Source organism: Symphalangus syndactylus, chromosome 16 (genome assembly GCF_028878055.3).
Source record: "Symphalangus syndactylus isolate Jambi chromosome 16, NHGRI_mSymSyn1-v2.1_pri, whole genome shotgun sequence".
Taxonomy (NCBI): domain Eukaryota; kingdom Metazoa; phylum Chordata; class Mammalia; order Primates; family Hylobatidae; genus Symphalangus; species Symphalangus syndactylus.
This window is the reverse complement of record NC_072438.2, coordinates 45403579-45430485: the sequence shown is the minus strand read 5'-3', so window position 1 is coordinate 45430485 and position 26907 is coordinate 45403579. Positions and strand designations below refer to the sequence as shown.

The 26907-nt window shown below is 42.1% G+C and overlaps 1 protein-coding gene across 1 annotated transcript in view; it reads right to left on the bottom strand.

The window, feature by feature from the left end:
- Positions 1-26907, bottom strand: part of KLF3 (KLF transcription factor 3) — a 36810-nt gene that overhangs the window by 7000 nt on the left and 2903 nt on the right. Inside the window, exons 2-4 of the mRNA XM_055245464.2 lie at positions 13208-13303; positions 4811-5297; positions 4009-4159 (exon numbers count right to left, since the gene is read on the bottom strand). Coding sequence (XP_055101439.1) covers positions 4009-4159; positions 4811-5297; positions 13208-13264 — 695 coding nt within the window. The 5' untranslated portion in view covers positions 13265-13303. The remainder of the gene's footprint in view (positions 1-4008; positions 4160-4810; positions 5298-13207; positions 13304-26907) is intronic.

Here is a 26907-nt window from a genome sequence, read left to right as displayed (position 1 = left end):
TCCTGAGTTTGCACCTTCCCTGGGTGGATTCGAAACCAAATCCTGTTAAAAATCTTATAATCTAAGCTTTCTTTTTTCAGCAAGAAGGAGTGGAGAGAAAAGGGAGATGGAGGAAGAGCTGGGAAAAGTCTGTTAAGTTCCTCAGGCTTCCCCTGCTGATTAATGTAAGTAATCATAATGTTCTAATCCGCTCATTCACTTTCCTAATGACTAAGTACTTGATATATCACAAGTGTATGTCATTGACCTCTAACTATAATGAAAGACTTCTTTCTCTTTCATATTTGAATCTATAGCTCCTAAAATGTTCCATATAATACAGGAACATTTTGCCTAAGTGTTTGAGGAGAAAAAAGGTGTGTGAAAAGGAAAAAAAGAATTTGATGAGAGTAAACACTCTAACTCGTGAGCTTAAAAAAAGAATAAAAGAAATTTATCCATAAAACTCAAAAGGGAGTCTCTTGATATAAAACTTGTCTTGGTAAATATTTGAATACACATCTCTTGTCAATCACTTTTTCAGGCATGCTAAGAAGTGACTAGAAAAAGAATAAAAGGTGTGTTTCTTAAGTGACCTTACGTCTCATGCTTTTTTTTTTAAAAAAAAACCCATCATTTATTTATTTACTTCTCATGCTTCATTATGAGCAAACGACACTGTCAGTTTTGACTCTCACCTTCCTACTCTAATACCTGGAAGGGTGGTAGAGATGGATAAAATAGGCCAAGTTTAGATACATGGAAAAGTGAACATAAAGTAGTGAGGAGGGGGAAAAGAACAAGGACTTCAATTATATATATATATATATTTATATATATATATATATATATGTGTGCAAACAGCAGAGAACACAGCAAAGTGAGAGGTTTACAGACAGAGTTTTTATAAGGCTGAATTATTCATTTAAAATCCTTCAATAGAAAGAAAAAAGTTCAATTTATTTTTAACTTTCAGCTTTAATGCCATCTAATGAAAATGTTTCATCTCCATTAAAAGAAATTCAGGAAATAAAGTGCTGGGGTAGAAATTTAATTATTAACTATAAAACTTTTATATGTCTTTGGGATACTGGGAGACTATCTTTCTCAGATAACTTTAGAAATCTCTTCCAATTACTGGATTTTATGGGCTGGGAATCTAATTGTTTCTGTGCAGTAATTCTGATTGCCCTTTCCAGTTGTTTATTTTACACATAAAGGTGCACCGAAAGGCTGTGGGCTCCAGTTACAAATCCCAGCTCTGTCACTAACAGTCTCTGTGATCCTGGGCCAAGATCTCGCCCTCTCTGTGTCTTAGTTTCCTCTTTCCTCTCTGTAAACTGGGGATGATAATAATGTCATCTCAGAAGGTTATATCTCGGAACAATGTCTGTTCCCAAGATAAAGCTATAAATGGTAGCCATGAATATTTTCAGGTTCAAAATATTCTATTTGTAACTTTGTACCCTACGGTTGTTTAATTTCATGAATTTTTTGAGGATGTCCCCAAACCAGGATATCTCTGCTTGAGCTGTGTCCCTCAAACATTCTGAGCACAGTTACCTGCCACATCTCTGAAGACACTGATGTTGGTTCAGGCCAAGGCTAGATTAAGAGTCTTGGGATCTCACACTTTTTGGTCTCCACTCCCATTTTCAAAGAGGTGGTTTGGGATTATTATAACCAAGAAGTTAGAGAGCTAATACATATAAGATATCTGTCCACTGTTTTGAGCTGAGACAGCCCCTCTTAAGTTTGCTATAATGCGCATACACAACTCAATAGGGAAATCTGATCCTTATGCTTTTTGTTCTAAATATAGTTTTGTATATTTAGAACAAAGAAATCTTTTTGTAAATCTATAACCAAAAGAATTTGATGTACCTTTGAGTGCCTTTATAAATAATGCTAAAGCTGCAACACCACAATCAAGCAAATGGATTTCAGAGCTGTACTTTTAAGTCTGACTCTGGAAAGGCAAATATTATTGGGGCTGCCTCACTGCAGTGGTACTGGGTGCCTAGTTTCAAGTGATTCTTTCCTGGCTAGCTGGTTTCCTACGTGGGCTGCTACTGGGCATACTCCAAGACGTTACTTAATCACATCTGTGAGAACATTACTTAAAGAGTACATGTCCCAGCTGTGGCTAATCTGTTGCATTTTTTTGAGAAGCAGAATGCATTCTTAGGTCAGCATTAAAATAAGCATATTACTCATTAATCATTAAAAGCCACTGAGCTTGAGATCATCAAAAGAATATTACTTAAAATAAGAGAAAAGTATTTTCTTTCGAGCAGCATTCAGAGCACAGAATATTGCCTTCAAATCTTCTTATGTAATGTTTTACATTGCAACTCATAATAACCCAGACTTTGGAATAACACTTGTCTGGTCAACGGATCCCTCCCTATGGAGGCAGTTGGTTTTATTTAGTTTTATAGCATCTCTTTCATCACCCACGCAGGAACAACTGTAAGTGCAGGCCATGTTGCTAGTTACCTTGCCAGAAACATCCCTCCACATAAAAAAAGAGTTAATTCCACCTCTAAGATATGTCCATTTTGCCTAGTCATTTTTTCCTTTCACTTGAGTGCATGAGCAGATGCAATGGGTTGGATACGACAAGATGGCAGGAAAAGCCCTGATTCAGAAGCAGGAGATCAAGCCCAAGGCCCCTCAGTTGTTAGCAGTGTGATCATTGGCGATTTATCTAATGTCTCAGGTAATCAGTTCGCCTTTTGCTCTGACTCCCACATGCTTGTTGTGGAGGAATGAAATAATTCCTTTGAAAACACCTGGGAAGGTTTTTTGAGGGAAGAGGGCACTATGCAATTGTGAGGAATAATGAAATATAATTCCATCAGAGACTCTCTCCCTACCTGCTGATGCAGTTGGCTAAGAGTTATTCTCTTCTTCATCTATTGGGGAGCATATGACAACCCAAACCAAAAATGACTATGATTGGGTGCAGTGGACAATTAATCCATGAGCTACTATGAAGGTACCTACCCAAGCTGAATGTGGATACAACTAGGATATATTTGAAGTTACCATAAAATAGTTATTCTAAAATCAGAGAATTCACATTCTGCTGTAGAGTTAATTGTGAGAGGGGGCGGGGTGGAGGGGGTAGAGAAGATAAAGGAGAAAGGTGGGTAGAACATTTATTCAAGTTGGAGGGAAATGATGCAGGAGGACAATGGAAGGGACCCTGTGGAGGTAATCATTGCCTTTGTACTAGGAAGCTGGCTGCTGAATCCAATGTTGAAGCACCGTAACACAAGACAATTACAACTACAATCAATAATGAAAACAGAAATGGGGGCAGCAAGATTAAGTGAGTAGTCCAAGATCACACATATCCATATGGTAGAGAGCAGAGGTGGGATCCTTGTTGGACCTGAAAACCATCTTCTTAGCAACTACAAACCCAGGCTTCAGTGTAATCACTGGTGGAGGTCAAGGTTATCTACAGCAGGATCCCATAAATAAGGTTACTGAACCTGTGTGTGGCAATTACCATATTATACCATGTTAGACCTACAAGAAACCACCATTGAGGTGCTTGGATGCTGACCAATACTGCACAGCCTTCCTACTGGATAGCAATTCTACAGGATATTTTACACTCTGTAAGGACTATGTGTGTCCACATGAAAACTTTACATGATCCACAGAACACCAAGTTTAATCTATACAAGGATTCTCATCATGGAAAAACTAAGTATACATAGCCTGGAAGAATGGAAAAAAACAAAAATAATTCATGTGGTAAGGTGCAAAATCATGGATGACTGATTCCATGAAAACTTGATGTAACTTTTGTCATAGCATTGTCAGTGTAACAGCATATTGTTTTTGGAGAGATTCTCCCATCTTGACCAGTGGTACTGGACCAGTGGCGGCCACAGACCACAAGCCGTTCCTGGTCATCCACACCACATCACACGTGTGAAATCTTGTGCTTCTGTTCCAGGTTCCAAGATGCACACTACTATGCAAATGCTGGGTAGACCTAAATATACTTACTCTTGCAACAATGCTTGCGGGGGGGACACTGAGTTCATTAAGGGGGGTGACATTTCTTCAGGATAATAATCTGTCCTCTGTGGTTCGATCCCAGGTTCTATTTTAATTTTTTTCTGTGATATAGGCTTCTCATATGATTCAATTACAGGTACTAAAAAATAAAAATAGAAAAGTCACTCCACGTACAGTTTACCAATTTCAGCTTTTAGAAGCTTACTGCATAGCTCCTATCTACAACACAGATGTGACAGGTTTATTTGCCTTTGGCAGATTATAGCAGGAATCTCTGTGGGAGATTCTCACCTCTCCTGACCATTATTTTGCCAGTAAGCAGCAAATATAGGGACCTGGATTCTAAGACACCAGCCCTGAAATGATTCGTTCTTATAATTCTGGATTATTTCCTTTCGGCCCCTTAGTCCTCTGTCTATGAGCAGCTGATAAACAAGGTGGCATTAGTTTTCGCCACGATCAGAAAGTATTTATTAAATGCCTTTTCTACCTAGAACCATGTTGGTATTCAAGAAAGCAACATAAAGTCAAGATTCTTTCTATCCCCAAGTTGACTATTACATAGTGAAAGTAATCATCTCATGGTATCAAACAGACATCCTGATTCTTGGGATCTCTTCCAGTATCAACACTTTAGGGGGAAAAAAAAAAAAAGGAAATGCTTTGGCAGATGAGTATTTCCTTTGAAGAGTTCAACAGCTCTTGCCCCCATGCTTCCTCACCCAGCCCATCTGGTGAAGCGCCAGTACGCTAAGCAAGTGCAGCAGCATGGAGCCGTGGCGGAATTTACCTTGCATGCTACTACTGGAATTTTCCATCTCCTCCGACAAGGAGACCATGAGAGGCTGCTGGAGGTGACTCGTGTACATAAAGGGGACGGGCTGCACCACCACCGGCTGGATGACGGGCAGGATCCCCGGGCTCCGTATTCCGTGCCGCGAGAGGGCAGCTGCCATCACTGGTGGCATGGACAGTGGCACGCCGAAGGGCTGCACGCCTGGAGAAGGGGGTGAGTATTTTTTTATCGGTGGGCTGGAAGAAGGCATGCTCAACCCAGGCGAGGCTCTCCGGTGTGAGGACGGGAACTTCAGAGAGGAGGGTGAATTCCCAGCCGAAGGGGGTGAACTCCGCTTGTTCACCGTGAGGTCCACTGGCTCCATCTGTATTCCGTGCGACAGGCCTTCTGGGGTCTGAAAGAACTTCTCAGGCAATGGTGTGGAGTAGATGACCCCATACTTGCTAGGCTTCATGGATTCCATGTAATTAGATGGGTATGACTATTAGAAAAGAAAAGGAAAACGTGTCAACAGCCAAATAAGTCCATTTACTTGAAACATGAGTTAAGAAAAACATGCTAACAAGGCACTTAACAATTACATAGGCTTTACAAATAGTTTAGATTTCGATATATACGTGACCTTAAAAAAATGCTCAGAGAGGTGGTCTCAACAACATTAAAAATGCTATGAGAGGCGGTCTCAAAAATATTAAAACTAAGAGCAATGCGGTCACTACTGCAGATGAAAAATCTGAAATTTAATCCTAAGATGATTCCTGTGTCAAACATTAAGGCCGCTACCTGGCAAAATTCTAAGACGGGTGACAGCACGGGCTTGCGGGCCATTATCGTTAGGAGTCAGAGCCGGGAATCATAAGAACCAGTCAAGCCAAACCAACCTGGTTGCTTTTCTGGTGGGGTTTCTTGATGAGTAGCAAATGCTCTCTAGCTTTGGTGTCTAACTTTGGCAGGACAGTTCTTTCTCAGGGTAAGTAGTGTCTTCAACTTCAGCAGGACATTGATTTCTCATCATACTTGTGTATAATAAGCAAGAATGGGGCTGCATGATACATAGTACCTTTCATTTGATGGGCTTCAGCAGCTGTACAATCCATGCCTAGGACTGGCCAACAATCCTAGTCAGCCTGGAACTGTGCTAGTTTCAGCACTGGAAGTCCCACATCCCATGAAACTCTAGTCTCAGGCAAACCAGGAGGGGGTCAGTCACCATACACACCTTTGTACTGAAGGCCACCCTCACTGGGGCAATAATGTCCTTGGCCCTAACCTGCTCCATGTTCTTATTCAGAATCTGAATGAAGCTGTAGACTTGAATGGCAAGTCTGTGGACGACACGGAACTATAAGAAACAGCTAACGTGATATGACTCACATAAGGAAATGCGGCGGTCAAAGTCATTCACACAAGCTGAGGGCCTGTGTTCTCTCCTCTATACCCTGCTACCCACTCATCAAATGAGGCTGGGGCACAAACAAGGGAGTGCAGAAGAGACAAAAGAGTCTGTTTCCTTCCCAAGATCTGGTCCACAACTGACCTCATTTATCTTCAAACACCTTTCTCTCTTTAAATATCAAAGATAACCTAACTTTCATCTGCCAGCTTTAAATACAAACCAGTCATCATAATTTCACACAATGGGCACTATCCTTGACCATGGAGTTCACCTAAATTACTTCTATTCCTTAACTAACATTTTGTTGTAAATTTTCTTTGTAGAATGCAACCTAATTTTTAATTAAAAAAATTAAACTCAACATAAACCATTTTCTTTACTAGGCATTTTAGGGAAACTGAAATTTTGCATGTCAAGCCTGCTTACCTGCAGAAAATTCTTTGTACTTGAATGTCTGACAGTGACAGTGATAAACAACATATTGTGCTTCTCTTCCAGCTCTAAAACCCTATGTGTTTATGAGTTAGAGGCAATACTAACTTGGGATGCAACCAAGAAAACCCAATGGTGCCTTGTAATTAAACAGCATAAATGCACTATTAATTTCTGGGTCTCCTTGGCCCCTCTAGGGGCCACTATTGTGAGTTATGACTGTGGGGCAGCAGTGGTTTTGATAGGGATTCCTACTGAGATCACCCTCTTTCCTCTCTGGGCTTGGTCTGGGCGAATCCCCGGCTGGTTATGCATTGGAATCATCTGTGTTGTTTTTAAAATTCCAGATGCCCAGTCCCTGCTCCAGGCCTGCGGAGCAGCCTGTCACGGAGCAGTCAGTCAGTGAAACTTTTTGATCACATAACTGTGTTTATCTTTATCTGGTTTGGATGTCAGGTCCTCATGGTTAAGATCAAGGTTATGGGATAACCTACACAATGAGCTTATACACATGCCATCCTGGAAATCCCTTCTTGTCCCTGCTTATACAAGAGATGCTCACTGTCACGGGCTCTACTGCTCCCAATCAGAGCTTCTCAAACTTTACTGTGCACATCCACCTCCCTGGAGCACTCGTTAAAATGCAAATTTTGAATTACTGGGGAGTGGACCCAGGGAACTTAGGCTACCTTTTGAATAGCAATGCTCTAAATGACAGAGATAGAAAATAAAGATACTAAAGGTCTATTTAAAGGAGGGAAAAAGAATTTTCTTTTCTTTTCTTTTTTTTTTTTTTTTTTTTTTTTGAGATAGGGTCTCACTGTTACTCATGCTGGAGTGCTGTGGTATAATCATAGCTCACTGCAGCCTCGACCTCCTGGGCTCATATGATTCTCCCAACTCAGCCTCCGAAGTGGAACTACAGGCACGTGACACCACGCCTGGCTAATTTTTGTATTTTTTTGTAGAGACTGGGTTTTGTCGTGTTGTCCAGGCTGGTCTCGAACTCTTGGGCTCAAGTGATCTGCCTGCCTCAACCTCCCAAAGTTCTAGGATTATAGACATGAGCCACCACATGCAGCCAGTTTTCACTAACACTGCTTAAAAACAAGAACATGAAGGATATAAAATCAGAAAACACAAAATGCATAAAAACAGCTTTGAGTTATAGATCAAGGATCAAATGAAGAAAAGATTCTCTACCTTTCTTTAAAGCCAGGCACACACAGTACCAACACAAGAGGTCCAAAAGATGGCAACATTAAGTATTAAATAGATTTAAATTTAAATATTAAGATGGGTATTATTAAAAGAGGCATAAGGTTCATTAACAACAACAACAACAAAAATCCATTATAAATCATGTATATTGGAGGGTTTCAGGGAGTAATTACATATAGGAAGGAGAATGATTTCGCCTAGTCCTAAAGTCTAATGTGCTTTATATAATTCTCCAAAGGGCAATGGTTCTGGTACTAGGAAAAAACTTTAGGAAATGGGAGGCAGCATTGTTTCTATTGACCAAAATGTAGCTTCGCCCTTATTTTCAGCCCTATTCTTCCAAGACCTCCCTATGACCTAGATTTTAATGCCAATAGTTATTGGCAGCTAAATGGGAAGCAAAATGAGGACATAGTTTTATTGCTGTCATTGCTGGATTTTTCTATTCATGGGGTGAGTTTTGGGAGAGTAGGAATTTAGAACCTCCAGATTTGCAAATTTAATAATATTCTCAGGTTTCTCAAGCCATTAAGACAGAAAAAGCTACACATAAAGCTAAGCTTTATCAACATTATGCAGTTTGCTGATAAGTCTGTTCTCAAATGAATGCCCTCATTCCCTCTATTGGATGTGCGATTATTGTAAGGTACAAGACTAACTGTGGGGAGAGACACATTTGGACACAGACACCCAACTCTGGGCAGATAATTAACTGTTTCCAGCCCAACTGCCTCACAAAAGGGTGAAGACATGTGGCCCCTCAAACTGGTTCACTTTATTTGGGTGGTGCACACAAGCTTTTGCAATCAGCTTCCAACAATCTGGTGCCGTGTAGGGACTGACACGGCAGGGTGTGTGCCCTGGGCAGGTACAACCTGGTAACAGTCATCCCCTCTCTGTTCCAGACAGTTCCTATGTTCTATCAAAGCAATGCATACAAGCACGGCTGTACTGGCCCCATATCCAAATCAGAGGCAAGTGTTGATGAAGCAAAAAATGTGCCTCTGGCCACGGATGGACCTCCAGTGCCCTCTGTGCATGTTGCTTAGTCCAAGAGACCCTGTGTCCCGGAACAGAGTAGTCCAAAGACAAGACACAGACATGGGTCTTTCCTCCTTCCGCCTCTGGCCCCCACTAGGGATCATAAGGGCTTAAAACAATGGGCTGGGCCAGGCATGGTGGCTCACACTTGTAACTCCAGCACTTGGAGAGGTTGAGGCAAGAGGATATCTTAAGGCCGAGAGTTTGAGACCAGCCTGGGCAACATAGTGAGACCCTGTCTCTATAGAAAAAACAAAAATGTACCGGGGTGTGGTGGTGCTTGCTTGTAGTCCCAGCTACTTGGGAGGCTGAGGGAGAAGGACTGCTTGAACCCAGGCGTTTGAGGTTGCAGTGATCTCGCTACTGCATTCCAGCCTGGGCAACGGAGCAATACCTTGTCTCAAAACCAAAACAAAACCAAAAAAAAAAAAAAACACAAAAAACCAAAACAAAAAAAAACCCCACAAAACCACTGATTTGCTATAAGAAAAAGCTATTTCCGTCTGTAACATATACTCAGATGTTCACACCCCTGCACAGTGTGCATTTACTTATTGACTGCTGCTTCTCACTGCACTGTGAGGTGATGAGGGCCTGCAATAGGTGCTCAATTAATACTTGATGAATGTGCAGTAAATTAACACACTCTCTTAGCAGGTTTTTATTACTGATAAGGTGAAGAATAATATACCAATTATTTTGAACTTTGAAAAAATGATTTTAATTGCGACAGAGAAAGAGGTACCACGTTTGGATAATTTCCCAAAGCTCTATCACTTTATGCTAAGGTGATAATTGCAATAGTTTCCTATTTTATGAGGAACAGTTTTGGCAAGCTTTCCATTATAAGACAGTTTCAGTGGACGGAATGATGGAAACATGGATGAAATCTCTATTTCACTATTCATCAACATGAAAAAAAGTGAATGTCCATGACAGGACAAGTCAAAAGAATCTTCATCCAAGAGAGGGTTCCAGGCACAGGAAGGCGTGGTGCATGTATAAACACACACGCTGGGAAGAGCAAATGGCATGCACCCCCATGCAAACAGAGGTAGAAAGCTCTCTTCCTACCAGGCTTGAAAAAGCCATGAAAAGTTTCTGTTAGAACAGAGCAGAGGAAATTACTGACGTGACATACTTTCCTATCTATAAGGAGTCTGTTAGATGACCGAAGATGACAGATTATTATTAATCCTTTCTTCAAAAGTAATCTTTCCACAGGAATAGAAGAATATTTTTAAAGTTTGTTTTTCGATTCGTTTCGTTTTTTTACAATTTGTTTCCTTGCTCACTTCCTGAATTAAATCCTTTAATTTTCAATCTTTTGGGAAATGGTTAAAAAAAAACAATTTATGTACATGTGCATTTTTTTTTACACAGTTTCATATTTTATAATTTTTTCAAAAAAACAGAAGCTCAGGGAGCTGCTGGTGATTTTGCCAACACTGGGTGGACGTAAGTAGCAGACACTGAAGGCACAGACTTGGGGAGGCAGAGTCTCCTCTGTTCCTCATTCTTGCAAATTTTAACAGGGTGACCCCAAGCCTCAAAGAACAAGGCTAGTGGAGAAGAGTATGAGGGCTTATATTTGGTTAAGACGGAAATGACATGTCCTCACTTTCTATAACCTATAGCAAAAGCACAAACAAGCAATTGTTTCTGCTCTGCTATCCTTTTAGGGGGTGGGAAGAGGAGGAGAAATAAGTTACCATAAAATATTTTTATTCATCTATAGAAATTAAAAATATTTTTACAAATGTCCTATTGTGCCTTAATGTTTATAGTGTTGACTTGAATAGCCAAAGACTTTGACCTTCAGGTCAAATACTGAATTAAAAAGAAAAAGGAATAATAAATTAGGTTCAATATACTTCATCTATGAAGGCAGGAAAGACGAAATTTGAAGATTTAAGAGTGGAAACAGAAGCTTTTTAATTTTTTTAAGTAAAATCATTTTAACACCCCACTGCTCAAATGTTTCTGTTAACTGAGGTTGCACTGAATTAAGAAAAAAATACTTCCTGCTGAAGAAAGTTAAAACCAAAAAAAAAAAAAAAAAAAAAAATCTTCATTTTAAAGGACTGACAGTAACTTTTGATGAAACTAAATTCTAAAAGTGTCAGTTGCAGTTGAAATCTAGCACATGAAGGAGAAAAAGACCATTAACTGCAAAATCACTTCTACATATTTTAACTTCATGTATTAATATGTTACAACAGTACAAGTTTAACAGTTACTTCAAATTCATTTTATTCCACTTTTTTTTTTTCGGTTAAATGCATTTCCTTGCACTTAATTATATATATCACACCAATTTAGCAACGTGGATCTTCATTTTAGCTTTATATTAGACTCTTGAGCCTTATTTTCATGCTTGATTAAAAGCATTGGAAGTACATTGAACAGTAAAATGCCTCACTGATGGCTCTGCACCATTTGTAAAATGAATCATATTCTCCAGTGCTAAAAATCTATTCCTATTTCAAGAATATAATTAATGGGGAAATTTTATACCTTCATTTTCCTCTAACGTGATCATGTAGTGATGCTGGGGAGGGGGATTTGATGAATACAGTGACAGCACTGAATAACATTCGAAGTAATTTAGTTTTTTGGCCAGGAGTGGTGGCTCATGCCTGTAATCCCAGCACTTTGGGAGGCTGAGGCGGGTGGATCATCTGAGGTCAGGAGTTCAAGACCAGCCTGGCCAACATGGCGAAACCCGGCCTCTACTGAAAATACAAAAATTAGCCGGGCGTGGTGGCAGGCACCTGTAATCCCAGCTACTATGGGGGCTGAGGCAGGAGAATCACTTGAACCTGGGAGGCGGAGGTTGCAGTGAGCTGAGATCACACCACTACATTCCCGCCTAGGCGACAGAGTGAGACTCCATCTTAAAAAGTAATTTAGTTTTTTGATTAATAAAATCCTTATTGCTCAGTTGCTACCATATTCAGACACTTGGTTATTCAGTTATCATGCTGGAATGTAAATGTTATTTCCTTAAAGCCCCTCTGACTTAACTTGCATTATAGATACTGGTAAACACTTTACTGGCTTAGTAATATCCATGGCAACTCAGCTCCAAGGGCCTTGGCGTGACCCCCGTGTCTTGTATAAACATTTTTGGCAGGAACCTCCAGAGCCCATGCATAAGGATGATCTAATTTTGCAAGCGTGTCATTACCAACCTTCAGATACACAACTGGGGCCAAGTTTTCCCCCTTGTGAATATTTTCCAAGCCCGTGGAAGAAAAGAGCAAGACAGAGTGGGAGCGTTGCCTTGTTATTCAATATTCACTCAACCAGATCCGTCAAGTTGAAACCACTCCCTGCTCTGAAGTCAGACGCCTTCCTCTGTCACCAGGTCTCGCCTCCATGGCGCTGGTGTTGTACCTGCAGGAACCCCAGACTCCTTGCGAGTCCCTGGCGGCCTAAAAGCAGCCAGTGGCCCGGCTCCCATGAGGGGCTGGCTTGGCGCTAAGGTGCTGAAAAGGACAATGAACGTAATTCCCACCCAGCCAGACTCTTCCAAGTAAACGAGATTCCGTCCTCACTGCCAAGTTCTTTCTCTCGCTGGCTTCCCTCAGTCATCTCACAGAGTCACAGCTCCATATGGCTGTTGTCATTGGTTTTTAAGCAAATCATCCTATTCTTAATATATTTTTACACACAAAAGGGCTGAGGAAGTTTTGTAAACTTACTTCTGTCATGAGAGGATTCGCCTGTGGCCTAAGTTCTATGCTGATCATATCTTAGGGGGACGCCAGGGACAGGTCTTAAGGAAGCGCAGATCCCATTTAAAGGATCCACAGCTGCTAGAACAGTATTTAGCTCACTCGTGCCTGGTGGCATTGAGAAAAGTTTGCCTATGAAACGCCTGTCAAGCAATGAGTGATTTTTTTTTTTTTTTTTTTTTTTGAGACGGACTTTCGCTCTTGTTGCCCAGGCTGGAGTGCAATGGTGCGATCTCTGCTATCTCGGCTCACCGTAACCTCCACCTCCTGGGTTCAAGCGACTCTCCTGCCTCAGCCTCCCGAGTAGCTGGGATTACAGGCATGTGCCACCACGCCCGGCTAATTTGGTATTTTTAGTAGAGATGGGGTTTCTTCATGTTGGTCAGGCTGGTCTCAAACTCCCGACCTCAGGTGATCCTCCCGCCTTGGTGACCCAAAGTGCTGGGATTACAGGCGTGAGCCACCATGCCCGGCCATGATTTCAAGGAATAATTCAACACACAATAATGTTATCATCACTTGGAAAAAATAAAGCGAGGTGTTCAATCTTGGAAAACTTACCACTGAGATAGGGTCCATGGCCTCTTGCTTGACAGGAACTGGGTCAAACATGAGCATTCTTTTAGTTAAACCTTCTAGGGTGCTCTGGTGTTCGGCCTAGAAAACAAAACAAGGTATCCATCTAAGTCTCAAGGTTACTTTAAATACAAACTAGTAAAAATAAAATATAGCCTGGGCAAAGTGGCTCACCCTTGTAATCCCAGCACTTTTGAGAGGCTGAGGCAGATGGATCGCCTGAGGTCAGGAGTTCGAGACCAGCCTGGCCAACATGGTGAAACCCCGTCTCCACTAAAAATGCAAAAATTAGCTGGGTGTGGTGGCACTCGCCTATAATACCAGCTACTCGGAAGGCTGAGGCAGGAGAATTGCTTGAACCCAGAAGGCGGAGGTTGCAGTGAGCCGAAATGGCACCACTGCACTCCAGCCTGGGTGACGGAGCGAGACACTATCTCAAAAAAAAACCATAAATAAATAAAGAATAAAATGAAATATAATACTCCTCACCCCACTTCTCTACTCCTTTTCCTCCCCTACCCCTGGAATGGCTGGAATTTGTTTCCCTTACCTATGAAAGATGCCATTTGCATAATTAAAACCAGACTCCATGGTCATAAGCAGATGAGAGCCAACCAGCATTTCTAACTCAATACAGAAACCCTGACTTTTCTGCAAATTTATGTACAGCCCCTTCTGAGCACCAAAGCTTGCTTGGGATTGCCGTGCAACTCTTTAGAGGTTCAGATTACATATGATTGTTAAACACCTTCCCTTTTCCCCTGCTGTTGGTCACAGAAAAATTAGGGGGAAAAAAGACAAGCAAAAAGAAAACCTAGAACCAACCATCATTAAGATTTCATTTTTATTCTAACAAACCCTTTAAAACTGGGCTCACAGTGTACATGCTATTTAGTAGCTATCATTCACTGAACAATTTATGTGAAAATGTTTCTTTTACAGTAAGCATGGTTCTGTACCATCAAATCCCCCGTGCCACTGTGTGAACACATCGGTTTACTTAACTTCTTCCTCTTTATTAGGCACTTAGGGTTGCTTCTAAATTTTCGCCATTATAAACAGCAGTGAGCCTCTTTAAATATATCATCCTGCACACCATTAATTTTTAGGATAAGTTTTCTGTAAGGGAATTCCTGGGTAAGGTAAGAAGTACGTACATTTCCCAAAGCGCCTGATGCATCATCTGGCAAAGACAAACTATTATTTTCATTAATAAAATACAACCCCAAATCTCTACCAGCAACATGTGTTATCATTGTGTTATAAAAGATAAACACCTTGCCAACTTGTTAAGTCTCAAAATGGCAAATAATTTTTATTCTAAATTGATTTGGTTATTGAAGTTTTGTTTTTCATTTTTATTGACCATTTGGATTTCTTCTTTTGAGAAATGCCTGCTTAGGGCTTGACAGCCTCCACCACTTCTTATTGTTTTCTAAGCACTTTTCACATATGAAGAATATTAGCTTGTTTTCACTCAGATTTCTCCTCATTAGGAAATGAGCCTATTGTAAAGGCAATGTCCACCTTGATCCTGTCCTGTCCTTTTCTTCTGTTGTTCTCTGCTTGTCATCCCTTCTATTTCCTTCTGTGTTCTGTGTAGTCCACTTCTAACACTAACCTACATCAAGCCAACTGCTTCTTCACAAGACGAAATACTCCGTCTGCTCAATGTTCAAATGTGTCTCCTCAGTTACACTGTCCTGCTACTAGACACACTTTCAGAAATCGACTTCAGGCACTCACTAGCCAAATTTGGTTTAAGTGCTCAGTGCTTTGGTTAGAGGTAAGGTCTTTATAGACCACCCTGGTTTGAGTGGCAAAGTGAACAAGTTCTAGAGTGAGTTCTAGCTGAAGAAGCTGCAGGAATCCCGGGTTCTGGATTACTTCTTGTATTTCAGTGTTAAAAACCCCCACCCCCACCTCCATGATAGCAATCCTATAATTTGTTGTGTTGGTGCTCTATGGGTTATACTAAGATATCTTCATATACAACTATGGAAGTGATACTATGTAGTTCTTGTGCTTCGCTGATTCATTGAAGAAAGCCCGTTTTGAATCTCATGACAACACATGAATTTCATCATTAACTCGACATAAGGCCTTGACTTCAAAATTATATTTTCCTACATCACAGGGTGTATTGTAATCTGCAAACACAATTTGATACCAAGCTGCTCAAATCAATGGTGCTACTACCCTCTTATGTATTCCAGCAAGAACAAACCGCAACAGCCAGTGAAAAATAGATGATTTCATAATGAGGGATGAAAACGCTTTTGTGTCTTGGGATCTATTATTAACCAGTTCCCAGCCTAGCAGCTGTACAGATGAACATGGTTCTAAGAATTGTTGTCCAGTGCCTCACAGTGGACCATAAACAAAAGATGTGAGATCTCCTGCTTACATCAATGAGGTCAGATCATTTAGCAGCCCTGACTCACGGCTGGTCACCCTGTGGCAGCCTCCCACCTCCCCACCCCCAGCTTTTTACACTGAATTCACTCTTCCAGACTCATCTTTCCCACTAGACAGTATCTTGATGCAAAGGCTTCTAAATTAAAGCATTCACATTCTCAGGTGTATAAGGAAGGAGCCATGGTTTTGAGACTCAAGCAGGCTGCAAACTAACGCAGCCACAGGGCAAGAGTGATCATTTGTAAAATACAAAGCATGCCTCCCTTATCTGCTTCTCAAGGATTTAGGTCTATCAAATGAGATTAAAACACACACACACACACACACACACACACTCCTTTTGCCTTCATTTATATCCACATGAACATAAAATCTGGATATATATTCTGTACACACAACACTAAATGTGTTGGTTCCAACTTCCGGAGCAAAAATGTCTGGTGTTTGCCTCTTTGCTAACATACCCTAGCCTTAGAGGTCTATCCCCCACCCTTAAATAAAACTCAGACTAGATTCAGTTTCAAAGTTAACAGCTGCCTACATCCTGTATGAGGTCTCATATAAGGCCTTGTCACTTCACAACTGTACCACTGCAACAACAGCTCCGAGCGAGGCCAGCATCTCCACACTTCATGTCATCCTGCACTCTTTACTACCACTAATTGCAGCACAGCAGAATAAATTAAGATGATGGGCTCTGGAGTTCCTTTTCATTCAAATTGTAAAGTCTACCATTTAGCTCACATAGCTTTCAATGACTTTGTCTAATGGCCACAGCAACGACTACTGAATCCTTTTGGAAATGAATTACACATTAATGTGCTACATCTTTTTATCATTAAGACATTATTTAAATCACTATTGTTCTTTAATTTTTTGTTTTGTCTAAGTTTAAGGAAATGCAAGACTTGTAATCCTAAGAGAAACATAGTCTAGAATAAAACACTGGCACTGGCTGGGCGTGGTGGCTCACACCTGTAATTCCAGCACTTTGGGAGGCCGAGGAGGGCGGATCATTGTGGAGAGGAGTTGGAGACCAGCCTTGCCAACACGGTGAAACCCCGTTTCTACTAAACATACAACAAATTAGCTGGGTGTGGTGGTGCACGCCTGCAATCCCAGCTATTCGGGAGGCTGAGGCAGGAAAATCGCTTGAACCCAGGAGGCGGAGTTTGCAGTGAGCCCAAATAGCGCCACTGCACTCCAGCTTGGGCAACAAGAGTGAAACTCTGGTCTCAAAAAAAAAAAAAAAAAAAAAAAAACACTGGCACTAACAAAACCTGATTTACTTTTATTAAAAAATAATTACAAAGGTATGTTTATTTGCCCAGAAATGTACCTCAAAGTAATCCAAATGTTGATGAAGGGATATTCTCATTACAGAAGTATTTAAGTTAATAAACAAAGAAGGAATGATAGGATTAGAATGCCTATTTTTGAAACTCCTAACTAAATAATGCATCCCTGGACATTAAAAAAAAAGTCTGTGCAAAATTCAAATATCACAATGAATAGAATCAAGCTCACTGACTATTTCACATGTCTACAAGCACTTTGTTTCCAATTTGGTAGCTTCTGATAATAGCTTTTAAATGATGATGGTTTTAGTGATAGTCACAGGATATAAAACAAGAAGACAAAGACATGCAAAGAACATGCCTGGAACCACACACCCGAAATTGTTAACAGGAGCTTCTTGGGAGTGGCGGTGGGTGGGACAACTTTCTATACATCTGTGTTCTATTTTTAAAGTTTATTATTTATATGTACTTTTATTTTGAGATGGAGTCCCACTCTGTCACCCAGGATGGAGTGCAGTGGAACAATCTCGGCTCACTGCAACCTCTGCCTCTTGGGTTCAAGCGATTCTTCTGCCTCAGCCTCCCGAGTAGCTGGGATTACAGGCATGCACCACCACTCCTGGCTTAGTTTTATACTTTTAGTAGAGACGGGGTTTCACCACGTTGGCTAGGCTGGTCTCGAACTCCTGACCTCAAGTGATCTGCCTGCCTCGGCCTCCCAAAGTGCTGGGATTACAGGTGTAAGCCACTACACCCGGCCAAGTTTATTATTTCCATAATCAAAACTTTTAACAAAGACAAGATAGGGAAGCCAAGCTAGGAAGGAACCAAATTTAGAAAGAGAATCAAACACATGAACAGAAATGAGACTTCTGTTTATGTATTTGCAAAAAATTTCTATACTTTGCACCCATATCTCTGACTAGAGGGACCACTTTTGTCATTGGTACTGATTTGTTTACAGGTTCTGATCTAGAATCATAAAAGAGTGACTGTAAAGTCTTCAAAGTGCCTTCCACATAACTGAGAAGTAACTTAAGCCCTGGAAGAATTAGGGTCCCTAAACTTGGCAGTCTTTGGTATCCATGGGCGGCTCAGTGCACTGGGGTTATTATCATTCTGAAAGAATGCTAAGTAAACCACAAATGCTTAGAAAATCTATCATATAGTACTGACGGCAATCTGAAGTAGAACCAGTAGGTGGCGAACTAAAACAGGCATTAGAGACCAGGACACCGGCAGTAAATCAATCCAGTTGGCCAACCTCACCGTCTTTAAACCTAGTGGGTTGCAACCAGGCTCAGGAATTCTATTAATCATTTTATGTGGGTATCACAGAGAAGAGGAGGCTCTAAATGTGGTTCTATTTTTTTCTGACGACTATTTTCCAATCATAAACACATTTACATCTTCATTATATTTAACTAGCTTAGCTAGCTTTAGAAATACATTAGCTAGCCTTAGCTAGCCTTAGAAATACATTCTAATGCTAAACTAAGCAATACCAGGATAACAAAACTGCATCTAAAAGGCGGGGGAAGGGCAAAATTGTTTTTATTAAAAATTCTAAGTTATTGAGGTGCTTAAAAGCAAAAATATACAGGAACATCACCACCGCCAAAATAATTTTCCATAACTGGAGCAAATGCAATCTTCCCCAGCTGTGTTATTTTGCAGAGAAAGGCCAATAAAAATGAATGGTCCTCAAAAAGGAGAAACAGATTTCCCTTCATGCTCTTTCCACCTACACTTCTGACTTTTCAGATGTTAAAATAAGGGTCAAATTTCTGTCAAAATGCAAGACTGCGTGATTATAGATTAAAAGGCTTGGTGAATCATTGACATGAAGTTTCAGAAGTAATGCAGTCCTGCTTTGGAGCCCTATCCAGTGGTGTCCGAGGCCTATGCACAATGGCTTTATGGGGTGGGGGGCGGGGCTGCAGGTGAGCTGCAGGGCTTAGAAACACACACACAGTCCTTCATGGAATATGAGGTTAAGGGGTTACTAAACCTCCTCTGAAAGCAGCTTGCCTGGAGGCTAGAGCATGATTTATTACAGAAACGACCTCACAGACAACTGCCTGCCCCTTCCTGAGGGAGGAGGAAGGTGGAGGGAGGAGGAAGGTGGAGAGAGAATGTGTACGTTCAGGAGCAGTTTCTTCCCTGTTTCTTGGGGTTAGAGCAAGACCTGTCTCTGACGTTCTTCCTTCTCATCTCCCTATTTCTTCCTTTTTCCATGCCCTCATTTCTTCCCGCAGATCCTCAAAGGGTCCCTGCATTATCTTCCCCAACCCAGGACTGACCCCGAGGCTCCAAATCACCTGCCTTCCTCCAAGCAAACTTCCCTCTCCCAGCTGACCTCCGCTAGGCGTACGGAGCAATACACCAACACACAATTGCTAAGCCTCCCTTTCAACTCTTCAAAGTTTTTGGATTTTTAAAAGAGAAAACATGTTATCTTCCCCCACCCTGACTCCCCAAAGGAACTTTAGGCAAAAAAAAGAAAAAAAAAAAAGGCTGTGTGTGCATGTGTGTTTAATTCTTGGCTAGGAAAACTGGGCAGGCAAGCAACATCCCTGTAGCTTAAACTTCCTTTCCAGAGAAACTTTTCTCTCTTCGTTTCTTTACCCAAATTCTTCAAAATCCCCCAATGGCTCAAGTATTATTTAAGGACAGTTGCCCTAGCCAGACATACAGGGGACAGGCAACAGATGTCAGCAGGCATTTTTAAGCTGGAGGCTCCCTGAAGAAAAGCTAAGCACTGGCACCTACCTGGAAATTCCTACCTGGACATTCTTGGAAATTTTCATGCCACTCCATGACTTTCACCTTCTATGGCTGGTTTGAAAAGGAGAAAAATTCCATGGGGTGTTTCTAAATCTTTGCCCCTCATGAATTATTTTGCATTAATGTGTATTATAAATGGGAAAGAAGTTAATTATTTCATTTCAGATGAAATAGAATGATCCAGTGAGCAATCAACCCACCCTCTCTCCTCTCTCTGCTAACAAGCCACCAATTTTACTTTCCTGCCTCCACCCATCTGCTCCACCCTATGGAGAGTTGCCAAGGCAAGTCCAACTTGTCCAAACAGGACATGGCTTTAGATAAGATTCTGCCCACACCCTGTACTTCGGAAAGACCAAGTGAAGCAATTGATTTTGCATGTCAATAAGGACAGGTGCAAAGGTAACAACCAAGCAGAAGCCTGACAAGTTTCCAAACTGAGGCCTAGCAAAGCAGGGCTGGGGGCGGGGACACCCACACCCATGCTACCCTCTAAGTTCAAGGCCATCTGGCTAGTGGCATTCCATACCCTTCTTAGAGAAACTGCAGCAAACTCGAATCATTTCCCCTACTAGGGTTACACACTTGTTTATGCTCTCTGACAATTTTGTGTTTTAGTTTTAAGGGCAAGCAACCCAAGATAAATTGAAAAATACCCATAATGTCTAATCCTGCTGTGTACATATCTCACAAGGCCTCGCCTAAGCCCTCACAATTCTCCTCTGTGAAGTGTTATATAATCAAATCCAGAAGGGCTGCGTGAGGCCACGCTGCCTCTCATCTGCCTCTGCTCAGTGCCCTCCCTATCACTGGAGACCCACCCAACTCCACCCTAAGGAGCCTCCACCCATGGGGCCCCACCCTGCAGGGAGTGGGAGGTTGGGAGGGACCAGTTGGCTCTGGGCAGCAGCCAGTTCCTGGAAATTCCGGCCTGAACAGGGATGGTTAGAATCTTAAAAATAACCAGCAGGAACCGTGGGGCTGTGATCATTCCTCTGCTCCTGAGGATTCTCCACTGAAGTTCCTCTCAGGGAGCCACTGAAACTTTGGATACAAAATCATGAGCGAAGTCTACCCTCTCCCTTTAAAAATAAGCAGAAAAGAAAGAGAAAAGCATTTTGAACCACTGCTATCAACGTGGCCCAAACCAACCCTACTCCTCCTTGTTCCTGCCTCTAAGGGGCTGCCCCTTCCCCACCTCCCATTGGCCTTATTTTCTGGTCCTTCACCTTGGAAACCTAGAGGCCATCTCTGAAGCCTTCCTCACCTCCTTTGCTCTACCTTCCTGCCTTGGGGGCCAGGCCCTCAGCGTCTCCCACCTGTGTTGCTGCAGCTTTTCCGCCACTGGTATCCCTCAGCCTCTCCAGTCCAGCCCTCGCCCCTTGCCACCCACGTTTTTCACAGATCTCTTCTCATCCCGTCCCTCCCCAGCTCACAAACTTCCCTCCTGTGCACTCCCCGGGTCTGACAGTGGGCTCGGGCACCCATGCTTGGCACCCCGTTCCCCACCAGCTGCCCCCTGCTCCAACAAGTGCCCTTCATGCCGGCTGCCCTGCCCACCCCCAGGCCTTTGTTCATTTTTGGCCCTGATGCTGGGCAACCGGCATGGAATGCCCCCTCCCCTTCCGGCTTATCTAAATCCCCCTAATTCTTCAAAGACCAGCTCAAGGCCCTCCCCACTCTGTGCAGCCAGCTGATTGCTCCCTGGGGGATCCAAGGCCGCCTTTTCTTACCTAGATAGGCTAGGCCTTTCAGCTTTCCCAGTGGTACGCCCCACACCGCCACCAGTACTGGGAAGGACAGACAGGCAGGCCTCAGCCTTCCTGAGACGGCTCCCTCCCCACTCCCTACAGGAGATCGGGCTTGTTCCCTGAATGAAGTTTTTATGTCGAGCCTAAGGAGCTAACATAAGAGCACTTAGCTCATAGTAGGAGTTCCACAATCATCTCCCTTTCCCTCTGAATGCACTTGAAATCTCCCTTAAACAAGTAATAGGGATGAAGGGCCTAACTCTAAGGGAGACCTAGTAAACCAAACTTCGTAAGAAAAAGTTATTGCCCCTAACCTTAGCCTGGCCCATCATGTGTACTCCAGGGACCTTATCAGTACCATCTTCAAATAATTTATTATTATTCACTCAGCGAGGTCTTCTAAACAAGTCTAGTGTCGAGCTCTCTGCTGTATTTTCAAATCTAAAATAGAAAAAAGAAAGCAACAAGGGGAGCAGAGGAGGCAGGTGGGGGGGGGGAACTGCATGGGGAAGGGGTGTGTGCACAAACACAGGTTTTTGAAAAGGGATTAAGGAAGGCAAGGGGCTAAGTGATGCCACAGGTTTCCTGCCAATCACCACCACCTTCGTGATTGGTAATCCCCAGGTGCTGTTCAATGTCAATGAGGTGGTTACTACCTTCTCATTTTACTGAAAAGAACACTGAAACAGAGAGGTCAAGTAACCTGCCTAACATCACACAGCTGCTAACTTGTAGAGCCAGGACTCGAACACAAGGTAGTCTGACTTAAGACCGGTGGCCTTGGCACACCACTCTTCCACCTCCCCAGGCAGAAGACAACATTACACCAACAGTAAGTTCAGGATAGCGATTTCTGTGAACAGGTTGGTCCCTGGAGAAGATAGAACGTGGGGACAGTCTATTTACATTAGTGACAGTTTCCACTCCTTCCAACTGGCCCCTGCTGCCCACCCCGTCTCAGTATGCACACTCAGTATGCAGGATCAAAAGACACATTCTGAAGGCCCCAAATTAGGCGATTATTCTTCCTAGCCAGTGCACCTGCATTGTCAATACAACTGCTGAGAAAAATTGGCAGCTTGACCCAAGTAAATACGGAAATCCTCATAATAACTGTACGAAGGTGGAAGGGTCAGGTCCTCATCCCCATTTTAGAAATGAGGAAATGGAGGAACAGAGGTGAAATGACTCGCCCAATTTCACAGAGCTGGTTGGAGCTGCAGCCAGGAACAGAAGTGTGTCTGCCTGCAGACCCGGGCACTTTCTGTTCTGCTTCAGAGCCTGTGCTGTGGGACCGAGTTTTACGTCAAATCGCCTAATGCTGGGGTCATTCCCCAGTAGGGAGGGTGTGGGTGTGCACGGCCACAACTGGCCCATGGGAAGCAGTGCCAGGGGGAGGTTCCAGCAGGCAATTAAGATTTCAAAACGCCTTTTCAGGTTAGATCACTGTAGATCTACTCCATCCTATGGCATAACTCAGAGTAATGATTGCACATAATTTGAGATTAGCTCTAATAAGTAGGTACTCAATAAATACTTGTGAGATGAATAAATGAATGGATGTCAAACTACACTTCTCACATGCTAGGATAAATTAAGGACAAGGGCCCTGGAATGATGGTACACCAGGTGTCCTACATGGAAACTCTGTCCAGTGGCTGGTGAAGCCAGCCTGAAACCCCATCTTCTAAAACGCAAGGTAAATGTGAAAACTTTGGGAGCCTGGGAGAGAAAAACTCCCTGGTTTGGAAACTCAGCGTAACAGGAACTTGATCTTACAAATGAAAGAGGCTTTGGAGTGTGAAGCTTTGGAAGGTACCAGGGGTGCAAAGTACAGGAACAGATAAAGGAGTGGATTTCAGTGATTACACTTAACAGTGGTAGTAGAAAGAACAGCACATAGGCCAAAGGAGAAAAAACCCCACACTTGATTCGCAGGTCGCTCTCCAGGGTAGAATCCGCTGACCTCAATATCCATTTGATCTCTTATGTCCAGATTTGGCCAAACTCCACTGATTTGGGTTGACTAGCTCTGGGCCATGCCTGGCAGGATCCACAAGCCTTCCAGAGACTGGCAACCATCTTGAGGATGTCCCAGGCTAAGCAGGGCAATTCTGGGTCCTCCTGCAAAGGGCCTGCCTCAGGGAGCGCTCCCTTACAGGAAACAGGGTAAGTAAGAGCCAGACCCAGGGGTTACATGAAATGCATGGGCTAGAGGGCCACTTAACTTGCTCTCTTCTGTCTCCAGCCCTTCTAAATAATTAGATGGAGAAATGATAATGAATTCAGCCTGCCGACACAATGGAGTGAGTTTCAAAAACCTCCAGGAACCGGTTTTGCTAAAGAAAGAAATTTACTACAAACCTTCTGACCAAAAACGGATACAAAATGCACAGATCATTTTTTTTTTCTTACTGTTCCAGTGAATATGGTCACATTACAGAATTAGGACAGGGCCAGTTAAGAGGACACCTTTTTTTTTTTTTTGAGACGGAGTCTCGCACTTGTTGCCCAGGCTGCAGTGCAGTGGCACAATTTCGGCTCAATGCAACCCCCACCTCCTGGGTTCAAGTGATTCTCCTGCCTCAGCCTCCTGAGTAGCTGGGATTACAGGCGCCCGCCACCACGCCCGGCTAATTTTGGTACTTTTCGTAAAGACGGGGTTTCGCCATGTTGGCTAGGCTGGTCTCGAACTCCTGACCTCAGGTGATCCGCCTGCCTCGGCCTCCCAAAGTGCTGAAATTACAGGCGTGAGCCACCGCGCCTGGCCGAGGACGCTATTTTTTTGCTTTGGAAGAAATGAATCCTAGTTCTGGTTCAGAAACTGTCAACAGCATTGTGCCCCTTCTATGACTACTAAATTTCAAGGAAAGAGAGCTGAGTTGGGGGGAAAAGCAGGGCTATCCCCGCCTTCAGACAATGCTGTCCCTTATCAGGGCAGACTGCTGTCTGGTTTCCTGTCTCCAGCTTGGGCATGACTGCTTAAGATGAGAAACATGGTCTAAGAAAGGAACAGAGTGGTCTTGAAAATGAGAATGCTAGCCGCCATCACAACACTCTTCCAACTCACTCCCAAGAGGAATTCTCACTAGAATATCACATACTAGCAAACCAGGTATCAATTGTTTTAAGATTCTAGGGATTTGTTTTTTTAAAAAGCTAGAACCAATGATAAATGAAGCACTTCAGAAAGAATCCAAGTTCCAGAATAATGTAATTGTAATTCCTAGTAACCTTAAAGAATGAGGTTGTGTGTATTTATTTTTCTTAAACACAACTGGGTGTGAAAACAGAGAACAAGAAATGCTGCCTAAGAAATCTCTCGTTTTATAGCAAAAATGTTGATTTGAAAATACTAAGAAGGCAAGTGTCTCAAGGGGGGATGGAGACACAATGAAATAACATTAGGAATCATGATTTATATGGTTAAGAAATAAAACTCTTGTTTCCATTTTTTTTGGTAATTATAGCAACTATAAGATAGGATAATTTCCCCCAACTATTCAGCTTAGCATTTAGAAGCTTGTAGAATTTTTTTCTGATAGAATATATTACACCCTAATTATCTCTATTAACCACTTCATCTCCCTGCAAAAGGGAGAGGAAAGAATTTGGGGAAAGCCAAAAAAGACTCTGTTTACCAAACCTAGTTAGATTGTTAACAACTTTGGAACCAAAACAAACAAAAAAACCTGCTTCGATTGGAGTTACTTATGAATTTTAAGCTTAAAAGCCTCTTGTCCTACAGGTCAGCTAAGTATTTCCAGTTGCTTTTCCCAAAGGAGAAAGAACTTATTGGGACTTCCAAAACTCCCAGCTTTTTTCATAGAAGGTTATCAGTAGACAACTATTTGATACTAATAACTCTCTTAATATCATATTTTATACTTTCCATTTATACATAAAGAATGTGGTGGAATGTGACATTTAAAACTAACGCACCACTATCATCAATTCTGCGGAGAAGAGAGCAGGATTTGCTGCTTCAGTAACTCTTTAAATTAATTCCACGGAGATGCTGTAGATAATTCCTTTCGATTAAAAAAAAACATCCCCAAGTAAGTTTACAAAAGCACTTTCCAAAACTTTTCTTTTGCAACCAAATATTTCCTTAAATATTAGTTTCTCCAGAACCAACAGAAAACTAATATTAAGGCAGGTCTTAGTTATCCCAGAAATTCATTAACCCACAACTGACAGAATATTTAAAAAATAATGAAAAATATTATTGTAAAACAAAAAATGAGAAGAGCATTCTTCTTGTTTTCAAAATAGAAGATTAAAATTTTCCAAACAATCTATCATTAAATGAATTTGTTAATGCCAGTTCTCCTTTTCTTTGAGCTTTTTAATTCTTAAAAACGGGTTGGAAATGAGATGTAGAATATTACACAGTGAAATCTTTGTCCTTAAAAAGAAATAATCCTGGGATTTTCTCAATGTCTTATGCTTTGCTTCAATGATTTTTCTAAAGATTTCTCCTTCCAAACATAAGGAAGACTTTCAACTAAGGCCAGGCTGCCAACACTGCTTAAATTCTCCATCCACGGAAGCCACCTGGAGCAGCCTGGGTTAAACGTGAACGAGGGTGGATCACATCTTTCAGATAATGCTAGGTCTTCTAAACTGTAAGGTGTTAATCCTGATCCAAAATTGACAGCTTCAGGGCAAAATGCCTATCTTAAAACAAACGCCCTAACCGTCCAAACACAAGAATTACAAACAAATAAAAACAAAACTCCTTTAGGTTTCTTTGCCAAGATGGACCCAAATCTCCCCAAATCACAATCTGGCAATAAAAAATTTAAAAAGGCAAAAGCATTTATTCACCCAGACAAATGCAGTGGAGCAAAGGGTGTACGTAAAAAGGTTAACTGACTTCTCATTATGACATAACACAGGCGTCTTAAGCAATATCAAGTGTGTAGAGACATGATAACTCCATGGGTGGGGATACGGAGTTTAGGGGCAGGGACCTCAGCCTGGTCTGGGCTACTGATCTACCAGAAAACAGCCTGAAACAGGAAAGAGCACACATATGCCACTTGGAATGTATGACGCAAACCCCAGCCTTGAAACAAAGAACAGGAAACAGCTCTGCTGGCTGTGCTGGAGAGAAAGCACAGAGAAACATTTAGCCGGCCCTCCCTGACCCTATATTCATGAGCAGCTGGAGTTTTTTAAGACAACAACAGGGGGGTGGAGGTGTTTGTTCTATGGGTGTGAATAATAACACCAGCTTTATACAGGGGACCTGCCCTATTTACAAATAAGAGCTGCCACATACAGTAAACATCATAAGTGAAATATGATTTTATCATATTCAGGCAGCAGAGACCTTCCTAATGAACACCAGCCTCCCTCCTGATTTCTTTTGTCTCTTTCTGCCCCATTCCAATGGCTAGTCCCTATCTCTGATCAAATTCCG